Genomic DNA, 17,040 nt, shown 5'->3' with positions numbered 1-17,040 from the left:
TGTCGACGCGTAATAAAACTGTAATAATAACAACAATGATCAATTATGACGGTAAGTAACTATCGATTCGAATGTCGACAATCGTTCCGAAAGAGCACAATTAGAATGTCGACATTAACGAAAAAGAGGCACAAAATAAAGAGGAACGTATAAAATGTAACTATTCGTTCTAAAGTGTTGCATTTTACTTGTTCATTTTCATTTCGTGTCTCAAACGCTAGTATCAACATTCTGGCCGTGCTTTCTCCCACTTTTTGTCCGTCGCGACTTTTCCCGCAACTGTCATTTATTAATCTCTCAAATTTTCACACCTTCTCTCTGTTTCTGATCAAGTGCGCGTTTCTCCCGCTTTGCGCGCCGAATCATTCTCGATCTAATCGCTCGGTACACAAAGCGAGAATACGCGCGTAACAAGAACAGTTTATTTTAAGTTTTGCTGACTCTCGTTTTTCCCTCTTTTTTTTTTTTTTTGGCACTTGCAATTAAATCGCTGATATTCTTTGAGTAGAGAGAAGGGATGGGCGTGCGCTGAAACAAGCAATTATTCCGGATAATCCTCCGTCAGGTAAAACCTCGAGTCGTATACACGGGACGATGGGTCGAACAGGAAAAACGCGTGTCGCGGGAAAAACACAGGTATCTCACATGCCGGGTGGTTTTCTACCATTAGCTTCTCGTTATCTCTATATCAGAAAACACCGAAAGCGTTTAATACATGTGACTCAGTCCTCACGTGTCTTAGGTTTTCTCTCTTTTTCCCTCCTTTTCCGTTTTTTTTTTTTTTTTTTTTTTTAAAAGCGAGAAACGGCCGTTTGCCGCGCTCGCGTGACCGGCGATCGTTTCGTCGCTACTCTTAAATAACAATTATGAATTTCATTTTGCAAAATGATAAAACACACTCGCGAAAGTAATTTCACAAACGTGGGGATCGTCGATCGATAAATACGCGTAGAACGCGGATCGCCAGTCCGCGACGCTACATAAAAATCGAATGCGCAACAAATTATACATTATATGTATATAGACAATATGTCAGCCGTATATTCCCCTCGATGCACCTTCTTAAAAGTGAATGTTAAGGATTTGCCAAGTGAGATCGTGACGTGAAGCAACGCGCCGTCGTCGCAGCACAGACAGAAATGCCCGCGATTGATTCGGCAACGAAGGGAACACACAATCGGCCTTCAGCACCAGATGATAACACTTCATAATCTAATATTAATATTCTACTACGATTAACGAGATATATAAATACAGTCAAGAAATAAATAATGCTCATTTGTAACGTTTCGCTAATACATCTCTACCGACGCAGGTGCAGAACGGGCCTTGTTTTGGCAACGGACTTTGCATAAATAGAACACATTCGCGTCGTAACGTTCCAGTAAAACTGCAAAAAGGATGACGAAGTTTATTGCACGACGGGTTAAAAAACTGTTTTTTTTTTTTTTTCAGTTACCGATGAATCAAGAGTCGTTAACGAAGTTTCGTGAGTGCGGACGGCCGGTTTTGCACGCGCGCGCTTCTCTATCACAATTGTAAATTATATATATATATTTTTTTCAGACTTCTCGATTCGGTGACAACCACTCTTCCGTCTCAGGTCTACATGGATCACACTCACACACGCACGCACATAGGCTTAGGTAGATATATAAATACTATATAAAGTTAACGATAAGTTAGTGCAATTATAATGCAGCGAATCACCGCACTTCAGCGTACCATCATTTTTTCGTCAGTATTTCGCCCTCAATTCTACCCGTCAAGTTTCTATGTTTTTTTTTGTTGTGTTGTTGTTGTCAATTGTTACGGACGGCTGTTTCCTCTACCCCTTCGCCCCTCTTTCCGTTTCGCCCTTCTTTTCCATCTGTTTGTTATCCGAGGAAATTGTATGTTCGGTTCAATGTTAGACTGTGCATAATCTGCGAGCAGATATACTAAGAAGTTCAATTATCGCAAGGTACATTTACATACTTAAGCTGTGTTAAGTAATATATAGACACAAATAATCTGACTTCTTTTTTTCTTTTAACTACAATAATTCTACTTCTAATTAAATGTACATCGAAAACGCAAAATTATGCAAGTGCCAGAAAAGAAGGTAATTTTTAAAAAATTCTATAATCAAGAGATTTGTATAAATATCACAATAAAAATAAATAAATAAATAAATAAAAGTATTCCGAGATTAAGTACAATAAAATATGTTTGTATAAAAGAAACCTACGAACGATATAAAAAATATAGAATTACGAGAAGCAACATCGGCATTTACATTGCGTTTTGCATTTCCGGTTTACAAACATTCTACGATATCGTGTGTATGCGTGTGCGTGTGTGTGTACGCATGTGTATGTGCAGTGTAATGTACATATAATTCAGTATTTTCATATCGGGAACAGCGATATAAAAGACTAAATTATATACATATACATATATATATATTTACACGCTCGCGATAGCATCAAACTTTTGCATTAATCTGGATATATTTTCTAAATTAAGACGCTTAATCAATTTTACATTCGCGGAAATTAATGAAAGAGCACGATGCTACGAACGCAAGCGAACTACTTAACGAAAAGAAAGTAGGCGACAAAACCCGTTTTTTTTTCCGCCGCTCTCGATGATCGCCGAAGACGGAGAAGTCGGAATACCATCTAACTCGGTTTTTTTTTTTTTTTTTCTTCGAAATCACCGCATCGTTCGAACGGACAACAATTCGGTTTCCGGTGTTCTCGAGAGAGAAAGAGAGAGCTTATCACAATGGCGCGTTGAGATCCGAAGAGAATTTTGACGTTACGTCGGAATTGATTTCGTCGAATCGATGTGCTTGAGGACGGCAATCGTTGTGTTCTTTTATGGCTTTCTCCGGCTTCGGCGATCATCGGGACTGGCGCGAACGCGGGGACAGATTGCTGCGGTAACAAACGTACTGTTACGGGAAACGAGAGGACCGATATGCGGTGCGCCGAAGTAGACATCCGATTGCATTTGATATATTTAAATCTACGGGGGGGGGGGGGGGGAGTCGCCTCGCACTACGCCCGCGGGGCGACCGTAAGGTTGCTGCTGTTTTTTTTTGTTTTCCCTTTACGAGTTTAACGCACATACATCATAATCCTAGACGTAACAATATAGGTACAATATAGGTGTGGTTGTAATTTTCTTTCGAAATAACGCACGAGACCGTCTTTAATATTCTTGTTTTTTTTTTGTTTGTTTCTTTTTAAAAGCGTAGGCCGGGCTAACCCGTCTCTTTGTCTCACTCTATCCTCCTTTCTTCCGAGGTCAGGAGTCGTCCATCCGCAATATGGAATCCCCGAGCCGGATCCGTTCCGCGAATCTCCATTTTGACTAGATTTGCAGTAAATGCACATACGTCGACGAAGCTTCGAGCACTGTTCTCTCGCAGCCAGCCTCGCGGCATCCTCAGCGCGGACGCATCGATCAAAATCGGACTCAGCAAAGCTTCCCCGGAGCACTTCCATCCATCCGCGATATATAACAACTCTTCTCCGGAGACGATTTCGACTTCTCCGAGCAGCAGCGCGCGTCTCTCCACATTCGCGACGTTGTTAAACATTAGAGATCAACGATCGGTCGTCTTGCGCCTTCGTCAGGTACATTTACATCGAGACGGTTTCTCTATCGCGACGGGCCGAAGAAAAAATATAAGTGGATAAGTCACGGATAGACAAGGAAAAACGCCGACAGACACAAACGGACGAGCGAACGCTAAAAATCTCCGATTTACGGCCGTCGTCGGTGACGAGGACAATTCGTGGCGACCCTCTGCTGAATATACACGGAGATACACGAAGAATAAAAAAAAAATGTATCGACACGGTCTCGAGAATCGGACGGTCAATACCCCTCGCTTAGAACACTAAAATTTACTGGTCGATAATTATTGCTGTGCAAGCGAAAGCTGTTATTACAGAACGATCGGCCGCGACGTTCTCGGTCGCCCCGAGTGGACCGCTGATGACGATGGCGCGCGTGTTGCGCGCGCGAAACGAGAACAGTCTCACACTCGCTTGCGTTTAACTCTTACTCGCGGGCCCTAAGATCTAGGGAGGACATAAAAATATACGTTTACACAACAACGATATCACGACATCGAGTTTTGCGCGCGCGCCGTCGCCGTCGACGACGACTAAGCCGCGGCTACCAGGGCGGGATGAATTCCGGGGCTTCAAGCTCGACGCTTACGTCGCGGCGCCCGGTAGCTCTCGTCGTTCGGAGGGAGGCACGCGTCAACGAGATTCCCACTTGCGACGCACGATTTCGACGCCTGTCGCTGTCGATTTCCGCTCCCGCTTCACAATTACTACGATTAAACACTAAGGGTTTCTTCTTTTTTTTTTTTTACACTATCGTTAAGTCGCTATCGCTCTATCTACGTTGTTTAGGATTATTAACGACGACTCGCGTTTACGCCGAGAATTCAGAACGTGCTCCAGAAAAAAGAAGAAAAAATGAGAACTACAATCGCGGTTCGTTTTTTTTTTTTTTTTTCGCGTTGTCGAGCGTGCGAGCCGAGGCGAATTTTCGGCGCAAACTAGATGATACACTTCGACGACGTACATTAAAGTTTGGATATATCATGCCCTCCTTTGCTTGTTTCTTTTTGTCCTCGCTCGTCCCCTCCGGTCGGAAATCATCGTCCGACCCGAGAAGACGGAGACGTTCGACTGATAACTACAACGTCAACGTGCCGCGTGTGTTTAAAAGTCACTAACAAAATATTATTACTATTACCCACTTACGCGCTAAAGAGCTTTCAGCTTACTAATTAGGTACAAGAGTCGACGCCACAAGCTTTGTTTTGAAGACACCTACCTAAGAGATAACACGTTTAAGGATCCCGGATGGTGCATCGAAAATCACTATAGATGGACTTGCTGCTCTTGCTTGGACATTTCGGTAAATTTGATAAATCTCTAGAACACTCGCTAGTGTGTACACGACTATTACCACACATATTATACAATCTCGCGCGCCTTTGAAAAATCGCCATAGAGCCGCGGTGCACGGACGATTCGATCACGCCGCGAACAGCCGTGCCTGCTTCTTAAAACTTTTCTTCTACAGAAATATATGGAATATTCGAGGCACACGCTGCTCGCGCTGATGACTGCCGACCGGTGATCAAATCCGTCCGCGCACCGTGGCGCTAAGAGACTCCGAGAATCGCGAGTGCAAATTTATAATATGCCCGTCGCGAAAGTTCTTTTTCTCTCTCTCTCTCTTTTTTCTTTTTTTTTACGGTCGTCCCTCTCGCTTGTCCACGCCTTACTAAAATAAATGTATATGCAGGTACATATACTTATGGATATAATCTATATCTTTATGTACTTTGATTGGAGACCACCAGTGGACTCTCTCTCTCGAATCTAATAATGTTCACTTAAGGTCTACTTAAGTATAACGCGCGCACGCCCGACGTAGATCGCCCCCAATCGTTCCTGCTTCGATCCGTATCGGCGCGAGCGCGCATTATTTCCCTTTTCTTATTTAGATCCTATCCAAGAAGCGCTGCGAGATGCTCCTCTGTGTGCATGTGTAAAGCTCGATGAGAACTCTTGACTTAGCTCGATTTGGCGCTGGACAACAGCCAGCGAAAACGAGGGCCAATATTAGAATATCGCGTTAAGCAGGGGACGATAGAATACGTTACAAGTGTTAAGCGTGTCTGTAAACTGCGAATCGGTGAGTATACGAATTTCGATTGCCTACTTAACGCAACATCGAATATCGCCGGATGAAAACTCAATCGAGTTATAATACTGGAAGAGATAAACGAAATATTTCTTCTTTTTTTTTTTTTTCGATTCTGGTTTGCTCTGTGCGCACAATCTTGGCATATAAGATCATCGAGTAAAACTCATTAAGAAATATTCTAACTAGAAAAAAAAAACGATAAAAAACGAAGTTAAAATAACGACAAGTGTGTCAAAAAATTGGTAAAGACCGGTAAAGATATCTCTTTCCAAATTTGTTCGATTTCCTATCTTATATATAAGTAAATCTATATGAAATTGGATTCCCATTGCATCTCTAATAACATTAAATATAATTTAGGAATACAACACTTCAAATTGATTTCTTGATCGCCCAGCGATCGCTCGGCTCACGAAAGCCCACGTTTTCATTCGTTTGTACTACGCCTCATTAAATAGCGATTGCACTTCCCAATAATTCGTTTTCAAGACATCGCAAAATGTCTCGGTTATACTATTGCTGTTTATTTCTAGCAACATCAATTCTTTGGCATCTCTTGCAAAAAAAAAAAAAAAAAAAAAAAAACAAAGTGACAGTAAAAGATTGCAGCTTCTGCCGATTGATATTTCGTACGATGCCGTAAAATTTCTTCTCGCCGACCTCCGCGTCAAAATCAACGTTTTCTGCCGACTAAAGATATCTCTCCGCAAAAAACGCAAACTCTCAAGAAAACGAAACTTCGGTATTCTTCATGATTCGGCTGAAGTTACCAAATTCTTAGTACCTGCCGTTCAACGTATCTTGATTAGCTGAAAAATCTCCGTTCGCGATGGGCAGAACATCTTCGTCAGACGTAAGTCACGGCCAAAGGAGACCTCGAGCAGCTTCAAAACGCCAATCTGCCGCTGTGCATTTAGCGCATTCGCCACCTTGTTGAACGGAAGGAGTTCGATATTAATTTTGTTTCACCCTCTTCATTAGTTATTAATAATTTCTTATTGCATACCTGGCTGGATTAAAGTCCTTGTTGACCATCGAGAAACCGCGGAATTCTTCTTGATTAATGTAGCTCACTTCGTCCGTGTCTTCCGGCGTCAACACGGGATCCTCTTTCGTGAACTCCGTGTCGAAGTTCATGGCATCCTTCTCGTTTTTCTGAAAATCGCGAGAAACATTGATTGTCACGCAAAGAATCACTTGTCACTTTATTAATCGAGCAACAGAGCGTAGAACTCACAATTCTAGGTCTAATTGGTGGTTTTACCCTGCGCGCTTCGAGCGCTTCCCAGTCCATGTGTTGGAAAAATGGATGGACCTTTATGGCGTTTTCGCCGCCGTTGGCTGAAACACAACCTAATCGCTTGGCAGGATTCTTAGTCATGAAGCCTTTCAAAATAGAAACTCCTTCCTTGGAAATCCATATCGGATACAATACATCATCCCGTAAAATCGATTCGAACAGCTCGTCTTCGTTATCGGCTTCGAAGGGTGGCTGTCCAGCCATCATCTCGTACATCAGAATACCGAGAGCCCACCAATCCACGCTAGCGCCGTATGGCAATTCCTGAAGTATCTCGGGAGCTATGTAATCCGGCGTGCCGCAAAATGTCGACGTTGTCGTCTCTCCGTCGATTATGTTCTCTTTACACATCCCGAAGTCCGCCAATTTAATGTGTCCTTCCGAATCCAGCAATATGTTATCCAGTTTCAAATCGCGGTATATAACGTGATTTTTGTGCAGGAACTGAAGCGCGAGCGTCACTTCTGCCGCATAGAAACACGCCCTCGCTTCGTCGAACTTCCGAGCCTTCTGAATGTGGAACATTAGATCGCCTGAAAAAAAGAAGAAAAAGTAATGGATTGTCAGACAAATAAAATCTTTTTTTAAATATTTTTTTCGATGTTAGATTTGTCTTATATATTTCTTTGTACCTCCGGTCACGTATTCCATGACGAAGAAGAGTCGGTCAGTCGTCTGGAAGCAGCTATGAATAGCCGTGAGAAAAGGATGCTTCGCCGCTAGGGCCAAAATCCTCTTTTCCGTCATCGTGCAGTCCACATCGTCGTCTTGTATAATGACGTCCTTCCTCAAAATCTTCACGGCGTAGACCTCGTCGGGGTTAGCCTTTCGTTCCACTAGCATCACTTTACCGAAACTGCCTTTACCGAGAACCTTAATAAAATTAAAATCGTCTATACCGAATTTTCTTGGTTCACTGCCGTTAACAGGCACTGCATTTTCATTGGCGTTAATTGATGTGTCTACTTTTTGACCGGCCTGCATCGATCTGAAATCTGTGGTCATTTCGTCTATTCCAGACGTCGGCGGGCCGGTCACTCTGTAATTGATTTTCGGCGTTTTAACTTGCTTGTCCGCCGAGATATTCATCGTTTTCAGAATCTCGGCCATCGCCTTAGTATTGATACCGCAACTGTTCGGTACGTTCTTCTGGCACCGTTTATGAACATTCATGTTGCAGGCTGCGAAGGAAGGAAAGAACAGCACACAGTTTAATAATCTTTCACTTTGCGAGAGTTTTTGTCAGCAATATTAATTAATCGCGTCAGCTTACCTTCACACTGGAAGCCTTGCTTGTATAAACCGTATAATAAGGATCCGCAGTGGTCGCAAAATGTAAATCTCTTGTAATTATGAACAACAAAGCGATGCGGCATGTCTATGCTGAAGCGCGGGCTCTCCGTGTCATGGCTGGACTGTAATCCAGTTCCTTTACCCTAAGTGAATAATTCGAAAAGTAAACTAAGAGAACAAGCGGAACAAAACGTCGCAACCTAAGTACAATAAAGGCGATTATTTATAATACAAAAAGAAAAAAAAGAGATATGATTTATCGATTGAAATTATCTATAGACATCTAATTAAAAAACTAGAAAATGTGGCAAACCATTCAAAAACAGAATGTACAATAGTCTCAATAATATCAATACGCATTGCTGATAATATTTTTGTTATTCATTATATCACGTTATTGTGAAGAAAAAGAAAACTGGCGAACCTACCTCGTCCCTCATTCCTGGACATTTAGTTATGACCAATTTATGACACCTCTTGTGGACTACGCAAGTGCACACTGAAACAGTATTGCGACAAAAGTCTTTTTAGAAAAATGTTTATTTCCGAGAAGAAACGTCAAATGCTGCACGTCCAAAGCTGATTGCATGCGTGATTAGACCAGAGAATTATTTTGAAGTATAATATTCTCAGCGGAAATAAAATTGCGGTTTATTTAACATTACGTCGTCCTAGAATCGGCAGAAGCTTAAAAAAAAAATGGGTTACAGAATTCTAAAACGGTGTTGAGCATTTTTATCGACTTTACAAGATAATGAATAAAAAAAACTTAAAGGGCAACATGCACAATAAGACTTCAGAGTCCGGCGACAGATCCGCGTTGCTAAAGCGGATAAAATGTAATTCAGGCGGAGACCCCGGCCAATTGTGTTAAGAGTGTCAAAAATTCTGCCGTTGCGTGGCTCAAAGCATTCGTAACGTAAGGCACAAGCACACTTTATTGTAAAGCAAATTAATCCCATGACGGCCATAAGTGTTACCAGTACATTCGTGGCGAGCCGTGAAGTGCACAAAGGACGCGCTGTGCGGGATGTTAAAAATAAAAGCGTTGAAAAAAAGTAAACTGTAATCAATTGATTAGTTTGAAAGAGCCTTAATTTAAAAAAAGGGAGTTTAATGAAGAGCCGTGAGTTTTCTCATCTTAAAAACTAAAAATCGTACATACACACTCGTGCAAATGCGCATACATTCATTCGCGTAAGGGTGCGGCAAGCGGGTAATTATAATCTGTTAATAACAGTGTATGTGTCTTCTCACCTTGGCATTGATAGCCCTGCTTGCCCAAGCCCCTGAAATACAACAGACAAAAACACGTCACATCGTATCCTCATGATCCCTTTTAAGACACATACGTTTGCCTCCTTCAACCGTACTTAGTCATCGTCCGCGTTTAGAACTCCTGATAAAGAACTTGTGCGATTGATGCAAGAGAGAAGTCATCGACTCATAGAATTGCAGTTTTTTTTTGCATCCTGCCATTTTTTTTTTTTTTTTTTTTTTTTTTTTTCTTTCTACTAATTGCATTTACTTAGGAATATTGTTCGCCGGTTGAATTATGTACGTAAACGTTTCCAACACCTCGATACCCTGAGATGGATTTTAGTGGACTGTATAGGACGTGTGCTTTGATAAAACCCAAGCATGCGACCCGATTAAAAGGGAGGAATTTATTCCAAACGGCACTCGCAATGTATCCTGAAACTGTAGCAATACCAAGCCCTGCTTTTATTATCCATCGCACATCCGTGTTCTTTCCTCGACTTTCAGTGGTTCGTAAAAAAATTTAATCTCTGATGCAAACCATTGTGTTAACAAATGCGATATTCTTCTTGGCATTGCTAAAGTAGATTACAAGATACAAGAGCCGACCAACTACCCTGAGACATGCAACCCTGCGTTTCGTAGATTTTCAATTAATTTCGATATATACGATTGTATCAGCTCTTGTGGGCGGATACTACACTCCTCTTTGTAACTGTAATTTTGAATAAAATGTACATTGATTCAAGCATGCTCCCATTTTCCAAATGTTTCGAGGTGGTAGTGCACTCCGCTCTCAAAAATAGCATCAAGTACTTTATGCATAAGACCTTAAGCAATGAGAAGCAACGTGTACGCGTAAGTGTACGTACCATATAAAATCACGGCAATGCGAACAGAATGTGGGTTGCCTGAGGAAGGTGGCCATAAATTTGTGCCCATTCACTTGATGGATCCTTCGTCGCATTGCACCTCTCCGCCGATTAAAGCCCTGTCTCTCCATAAATTCCCGCCGTGGTTCTTTACTCGAATTGATACTGCCGGTGCCTCTGCTACTGGTGCTTTCTCCGTCGCCCCCCATGCCGCAACTCGTTTGTGGATCTGAAATATAAAAAAAGTATTACTGAAAAGAAAAGGATCAACTTTCATGTAACGAAAAGTGACATCATGTCTCTTTGAACTCCTGTCTTTCGATTAACTGTTAGAGTTTTCTTTAAAACGCATCGTAAGCTTTAGTATTCTTTAGAAAAGTGCTAGATTCTTCTGAATTATATCGAAATTCTAAAAATAAGGCGCTAACTTTACAGCGAACAGTATTTTCACATTTTCAAACAGTGCGATAAATCTTGCTAAGATGATCGTATATATTTTAACAAATCGTACATGTTTATCAAATACCGAGATTTCTCTTACCTTGATCATTCCATTGCAACGATATCTTCACTCTCATTTTTCCTTGAGGCTCCAGGTCAACCTGCAACAATTATTTATATTGTTAATAATTAGTTCGTAATTGCATGTAACAAAGAGTACAGCTTATTAATAAGATATATAGGCAAGCTATTTGAATCAAATCACTTCGTAGAATTCTTGTACTGCACGTCGATGAAAATGACAATGTTTTGTATTCAAAACTGTTTCATTTTTTTTAAATTCTATGCATTGTTTCTCAAATAACAATCAAATAGCTCGAGTACAGAACATCAGAATTGCTACTCCGCACGACTTCAGCTTAACGAAAGATTCAGCAGACAACTAACCCAGAAGTCGGTGGTCTTGCCGTCCCGGTTGATGAGCTCCTCGAACGGGATGGTGCAATTGGCAACAAAGTAATCCGGCGGCAGTGCCGCGTCGTGGAAGACGGTGATACCCAGCATGGCCGCGTTCTGCACCTCGATGGTGAAGCTCTCGTTCCACACCGGGTCGAAGGTCTTCGGCTTGGTGGACGAGCGGTCCAGGTGGTTCTCGTCGACGTCCAGCTGCACGTAAGGGTCGAGCATCGGCTCGTCCTGCCAGAACTTGCGCTGCTTGTCGGTTGCGCGGAGTCCCACCGCCTCGCAAATCTCGATCTTCACCGTGCCCGTGAACATCGTCATTTTGTGATGATATCCGCGACAGATGGGTGGTCAGTGAAGACAGAACCCGAACAACGGAGACGGGAATCTGTCACGCCTGTCGACGAACTGACACCACGTTCGTGTGTGCCGCGAACAGGTTATTCCGGAGTCGCGGACGATGGTCTGCGGCCGCCGCACTACCGTTGCCGTTGTGCAACGGGACGTCCCATCGCCGGGTGCACGTCGAAGAAGCGCGGCAAACGAGGGACACGGCCGTCGTCTCGTTTTTCGCGGAAAAAAATACGTCGTCCGAAAATGTTGTCCCTGTCACCGCCTCGGCGGCGCTCTTGGCCAATCTCGCTCCTCTCTCACGGAGCGCGCTTCTCATATATGTATATGTATATGTATATTGGCGATTGCGTCTCTCCTTTTCTCTTCTTCACGCTCTATCTGTCCCTCCGTCACTCTTACCTTCTCACTCTTTATCTTTTTCTCTTCTCTCCCTCTCTCGCTTTCTCCGCTTCTGCGCTGTCAAGTTTCCTTCTCTTTCACGTCGTCCCTTTCCCTTTCTCTGCACCTCCGCCGAGCACACTGACGAACAAACGGCCGTTCAATTATAAACACTTTGTAGCTTGTTGTGTGCACGTACAACACGGCCCGCTCGTCGATTTTGGTGCTGATCGCGGCACGACGACGGGATGACGGAACGACGATGTTCGCGACGGCGCGACGACGACGACGAGGACCGCGAGGCGCGAGTGTGAGGAGGCCTGCCCTCGTCCCCTCGCTGTCCTGACACCCATCAGGCTTAATGTTCACCTCATGCACCTGTCCCGCGTTTTTCTTCTGTCTCCGTTAAGAGCGGCGTGTAACTCCGCGACACACAGCTCTATCCACGGCGGAGACGACGGAGATGTATCCATATATCTCGAGAGGAACGAGCTTCACCTGTCCTGGATTGTCTCGCACCGACCTGTACGGACCCGAGAACCGCTCGATTGGTCGTTTGCGCGAAGTGTCGGCCGCGTCCTCGGTGCGTCTCGGATGTTTTCGGACGTCTCCGTTATTCCAGACATGCGGAGTTTTCGATTCGAGTCCAGTGTCTATTCATTTTTCAACTGCGTTTTGTGCAATTTCCTGTCACTTTTCTCCTTCCTCCTTCGCCCTACAAAGCCGAAATAATATACACTTATTTTTATTCTAAATTGTATTTATTTCTTATTAGTCCACCAATAGTTAAAAAATCGTAATATTATCAATCGCCTTCATCATTATTAAAGAAGAAGAGCAAAAAATGGAAATAGAAATGACAAAAACTAAATAAATATATTCATTTCATTTTGAGTAATATTATAACCTATTTTTGATTTTTTATACTTGTGTTTTCGTTCACTAGCTTTTAACTGGTAATTTTGCGTTGATAATTAAAACGGTTACGCTCTCGTTGTGCTATCTTTTTCGAAGCTATTATAAACAAGAAGATATGACATTTTCACTTGTAAAATTATGTATGCCATTAGTTTACAACAGTGCTTTGACTGTCAAATGGCGATGATAGCGACGCTGGTAAACGTGGCAGGCACGCGAAGTTTTACTAACTTAATAATTTTATCGACGGTAGATGCATCTATAAAATTATCGACAGCAAAACATCTACTGTCGATAAGGTTATTTACTGATAAACGACATATGAAATCTCTTATGCCCTATCTACACCGAAGGATGATCCTGCTTGTGGCTCATCCGAGCGAGTAATGTAAACGAATTGAAAATCACACTGAAGGCGAAAGTGGTCGGATGAGCCACAAGCAGGATCATCCTTCGGTGTAGATAGGGCATTATGCCCTAACTAGACCGGGGATGATCCTACTTGTGGCTCATTCGAGTGCATAGTTTGACAGACCGATCGAATCGATTTAATTGAATAAAAATAATTATTTGATATGGTTAATACGATTGGAAGTCAACTTTAATATAATTTTAACCTGTCAACCTATGCACTCAGCTAAGCCACAAGTAGGATCATCCTTTGGTCTAGTTAGGGCATTATGCCCTATCTACACCGAAGGATGATCCTGCTTGTGGCTCATCCGAGCGAGTAATGTAGACGAATTGAAAATCACACTGAAGGCGAAAGTGGTCGGATGAGCCACAAGCAAGATCATCCTTCGGCGTAGATAGGGCATTATACTCGTGATTAACTTGATGATTCTAATCATCTATTATTGCTTCCCGCAAGGATGGCTGAATCGCACAGTCATTTGAGCTTAACAAACCCATGGACCTGAGCTCACACACTGCGGTCATACACACACAAATACACAAGCACACTTACATTTTACACATAATAATCACAGTATCCTATAATTACCACCCCCACCAGAATCAGATAGCCTATTATTGCTCTTAACGTTGTGAAATAAAAATACTCTGTCATGAGATACTGCAAAAATATAAATTATCAGTTTATTACATTATTTTTATCTCTGTATGCGTATTAAGAATATTATAAAATATGATATACTTTAAAATAATATTCAAGAGATAAATTTGGTAGCAGGCTTCCCATATTTGTTACAAGCGGTTTTCACAACATATTATATATTGTCGTCGCAACCAATTCATTCTAAAATAATAACAATATTATCAATAATTAATAATTAATTAACAGAAATCTTTAGTGTTCATTATTTATATTTTTTTTAAATCATCAGCTGGTCAAACAATAATGTATAATTTGTATTTTTAATAATGTATAATCTTTGCGCTGCACCAAGCGGGAAAATTAATTAGCATTACAAAAAATAAATGACAGTTATTATATCTATAAATTATAATGATAATTTCTATTATTTATATTGGTTATTAATGGACTTCAATTTTGAAACAACCATTTCACTAATAAATGTTCAAAAAATTTTTAAAAGTTATAACTAAAATTATTTAGATACTTTTATAATGTTTTCTTAATTGTTATCTTACTCGGTTATTTTTTTATGTTCCTGAATACATAAATGTATCTGCCGCTTACTCTCCGCATCTTTTATTTTCAAGCACAACATTTCTAATCTGACGGATGCGTAAAACGTGAATATGGAAAATGTGAAACCTGCATTGATACCAAGCATAGTTTGTACGATACTGTAGAGACGTGCATGACATAAATAGCAGTTATCAGTAGGCCACGATTCAGTAGGAAATGGATACCATTCTTCTATAGGAAATTTCGTCGAGAGAAAAAAAGGACCGCACGAAAAGACGATGATCGCTAAAACGTGGCATATTACAACAAATAAGGCGAAATTGGAGTAACGATCTATGTACTTCTACAAAATGTTTTTTTTTTCGGTTGTTGGAAGCATGATGAAAATTCTTTATCTCCTTTAAGAAATGCTAAATTTATTTAATGACTTTATTAATAATAGGCAGAGGAATATGTTTAATGATATAGCAACAGTAATAAAGCTGATTAAGTAATATTTTGTATAAAATAATATTAGTTAAGATTTTTAATTTATGAGGTAAGCCTTTTCAAAACAAAAATAACTCGAAATGCGTCATCTTCTATGCATGCTTATTTTGTTATCACATTTTAATATAATATATTTATATAATGACGCTATCGTTATGTGTCGTGTTATCGCGCAAATTAAATTATTAAATTATTATATTATTATATAATCAAATTATTATTAATTGCTTTCTATAAAATAAAATATACTTGATCATTTTTCACGATTTTATATTTTAATCTATACACCAACCAATTGCTTAATAACATTATAGCATTATAATATTATATGGTGTCAAATGTAAAGCTAAAATATGAACAAAACTTTGTACAAAAAGTTAATTAATCAAGAAAAAAATATAATTTTAGATTTTTTATTACGGTAAAGAATGTTTATACATGATGCAAATGTAAATATTTTATCAATATTAATGTCAATATTTTGTGCAACTTCATGTATGCACATGAATCAATAATATTTTAATACAAATCGGCCAATTTGCAAATCAACTAGTCTCTTTGCGCTTTGATTAACTTTGCCGGTCACATCACGAGGTTTCATAGTAACTTTTCGTTTTGGTCAACCAGTTTGGAAATTAACCGCAAACGTGTTGCTAAAACTTAAAGAGTAAATTATATCATTGCTACACATTCAGATATATTAAACAATTCGCTTGTTTTTTGAAGTATATAATAGTTTAATTTATTATCGAATTTATTCAAGCATGAATAAATTCCTAAATTTTTAGATGTAATTTATTTTAAGATAAATAATTAAAATATATAATCACTTTAATTAATCACGTATTCAGAAACAGAACTTTGTGGCATTTATCTTCTGCAAGTATAACAACCAATAGACATTTTTGTAATAAAGTTGCAAATTTTATCATCAACTAATATATTAGATAGCGTGTGATATACGTACAATGTTGAATATAGAGAAATTTTACATATTTTTAAGCGCCATAAATTATGTAATTAATACAAAAAGTTAGTAATACATTTTTCTATATACAAATTATTTATTCTTAGAAATAAATTCACAACTGTCAAGAGTGGCAGTTGATATGCAACCCGTCGGCAACTTACCCCTTCGTGTCTGGCTTTTACCCTCAAACAATTGAACGGAGCAAATGTGGGAATAATGAATCTATACTTTATAATTAATTTATACAACTTCTGATTCTCCGGCTAATCCACAATTCACGACTCTTGTTGACAAAAGTTGCGAAAACACACCTTCCTAAGTTCGCAACTCGGTTAGGCGGTTACCCACTCAGCGGTTTGCACTAATGCAAACGCAAATCTTAACGCGCCTTCTCTGACAGCAACAAACTCCGCAGGTTTCCCCGACTTCGGCTTACGCAAGTTCTGTTAATTAGTGCATCGCGCTACCATACTAAGCATTATTCCGTTGTGATTTCATTTCGCCATCGTCGCCAAAATTACTATACGAGCGTAATAGATTCGCGCAAAGAATGCCCTCAAAATTCCCGAGTAAGCTCTTTCGCAGAACGTAAAACCTGACTGTTCTCTATTCCTTAAAGAAGCGTTTCGAATTTGCATTGCATCGAGAGAGAGAGAGAGAGAGAGAGAGAGAGAGAGAGAGAGAGAGAGAGAGAGAGAAAAAAGCGTTCCCGCGCTCGCTCTCTTGCTTGATGCATCGCCGAGCATTTCTGATCATAACCCGTGAAAGTTTGAGACCATATTAAACTTTATATTGCCATCTGCCGCGGGAAGAGCTTTATATACGGCTTTATACTGTTTCGCGTCCATGTTGCGACACGAATTTACGAGTGATATTTTGTTCCACTCCGGTCGTGTCAAATCTTTTTTCGAGATCGATGATCTCTATTTCATTATTGCCATCTGACTCTGCAGAGTTT

At 40.5% G+C, this 17,040-nt stretch overlaps 1 protein-coding gene across 5 annotated transcripts; it reads right to left on the bottom strand.

The window, feature by feature from the left end:
• Positions 1 to 446: 446 nt before the first annotated feature.
• Pkc98E (Protein kinase C) lies at positions 447 to 13,152 on the bottom strand. 5 transcript variants are annotated; one of them, XM_067349925.1, is made up of 10 exons: positions 13,018 to 13,152; positions 11,344 to 12,805; positions 10,997 to 11,057; positions 10,456 to 10,684; positions 9,581 to 9,612; positions 8,752 to 8,822; positions 8,304 to 8,466; positions 7,663 to 8,211; positions 6,968 to 7,563; positions 447 to 6,885 (listed from the first exon to the last, which is right to left on the bottom strand). In XM_067349925.1, exons 2-10 carry the CDS (start codon positions 11,677 to 11,679, stop codon positions 6,715 to 6,717), a joined length of 2,208 nt encoding a protein of 735 aa, XP_067206026.1. In that variant the 5' UTR covers positions 11,680 to 12,805; positions 13,018 to 13,152; the 3' UTR covers positions 447 to 6,714. The 5 variants fall into 5 exon arrangements, with proteins under 5 accessions (XP_067206026.1, XP_067206027.1, XP_067206028.1 ...); XM_067349926.1 differs by lacking the exon at positions 13,018 to 13,152 and having other exon boundaries at positions 447 to 6,659; positions 6,737 to 6,885; positions 11,344 to 12,849; XM_067349927.1 differs by lacking the exon at positions 13,018 to 13,152 and having other exon boundaries at positions 8,304 to 8,445; positions 11,344 to 12,855.
• Positions 13,153 to 17,040: the final 3,888 nt, after the last annotated feature.

This window comes from Linepithema humile, chromosome 2, assembly GCF_040581485.1.
Source record: "Linepithema humile isolate Giens D197 chromosome 2, Lhum_UNIL_v1.0, whole genome shotgun sequence".
In the NCBI taxonomy this organism is placed as follows: Eukaryota; Metazoa; Arthropoda; class Insecta; order Hymenoptera; family Formicidae; genus Linepithema; species Linepithema humile.
The sequence above is the reverse complement of the archived record's forward strand: the minus strand, read 5'-3'. Positions and strand labels throughout refer to the sequence as shown.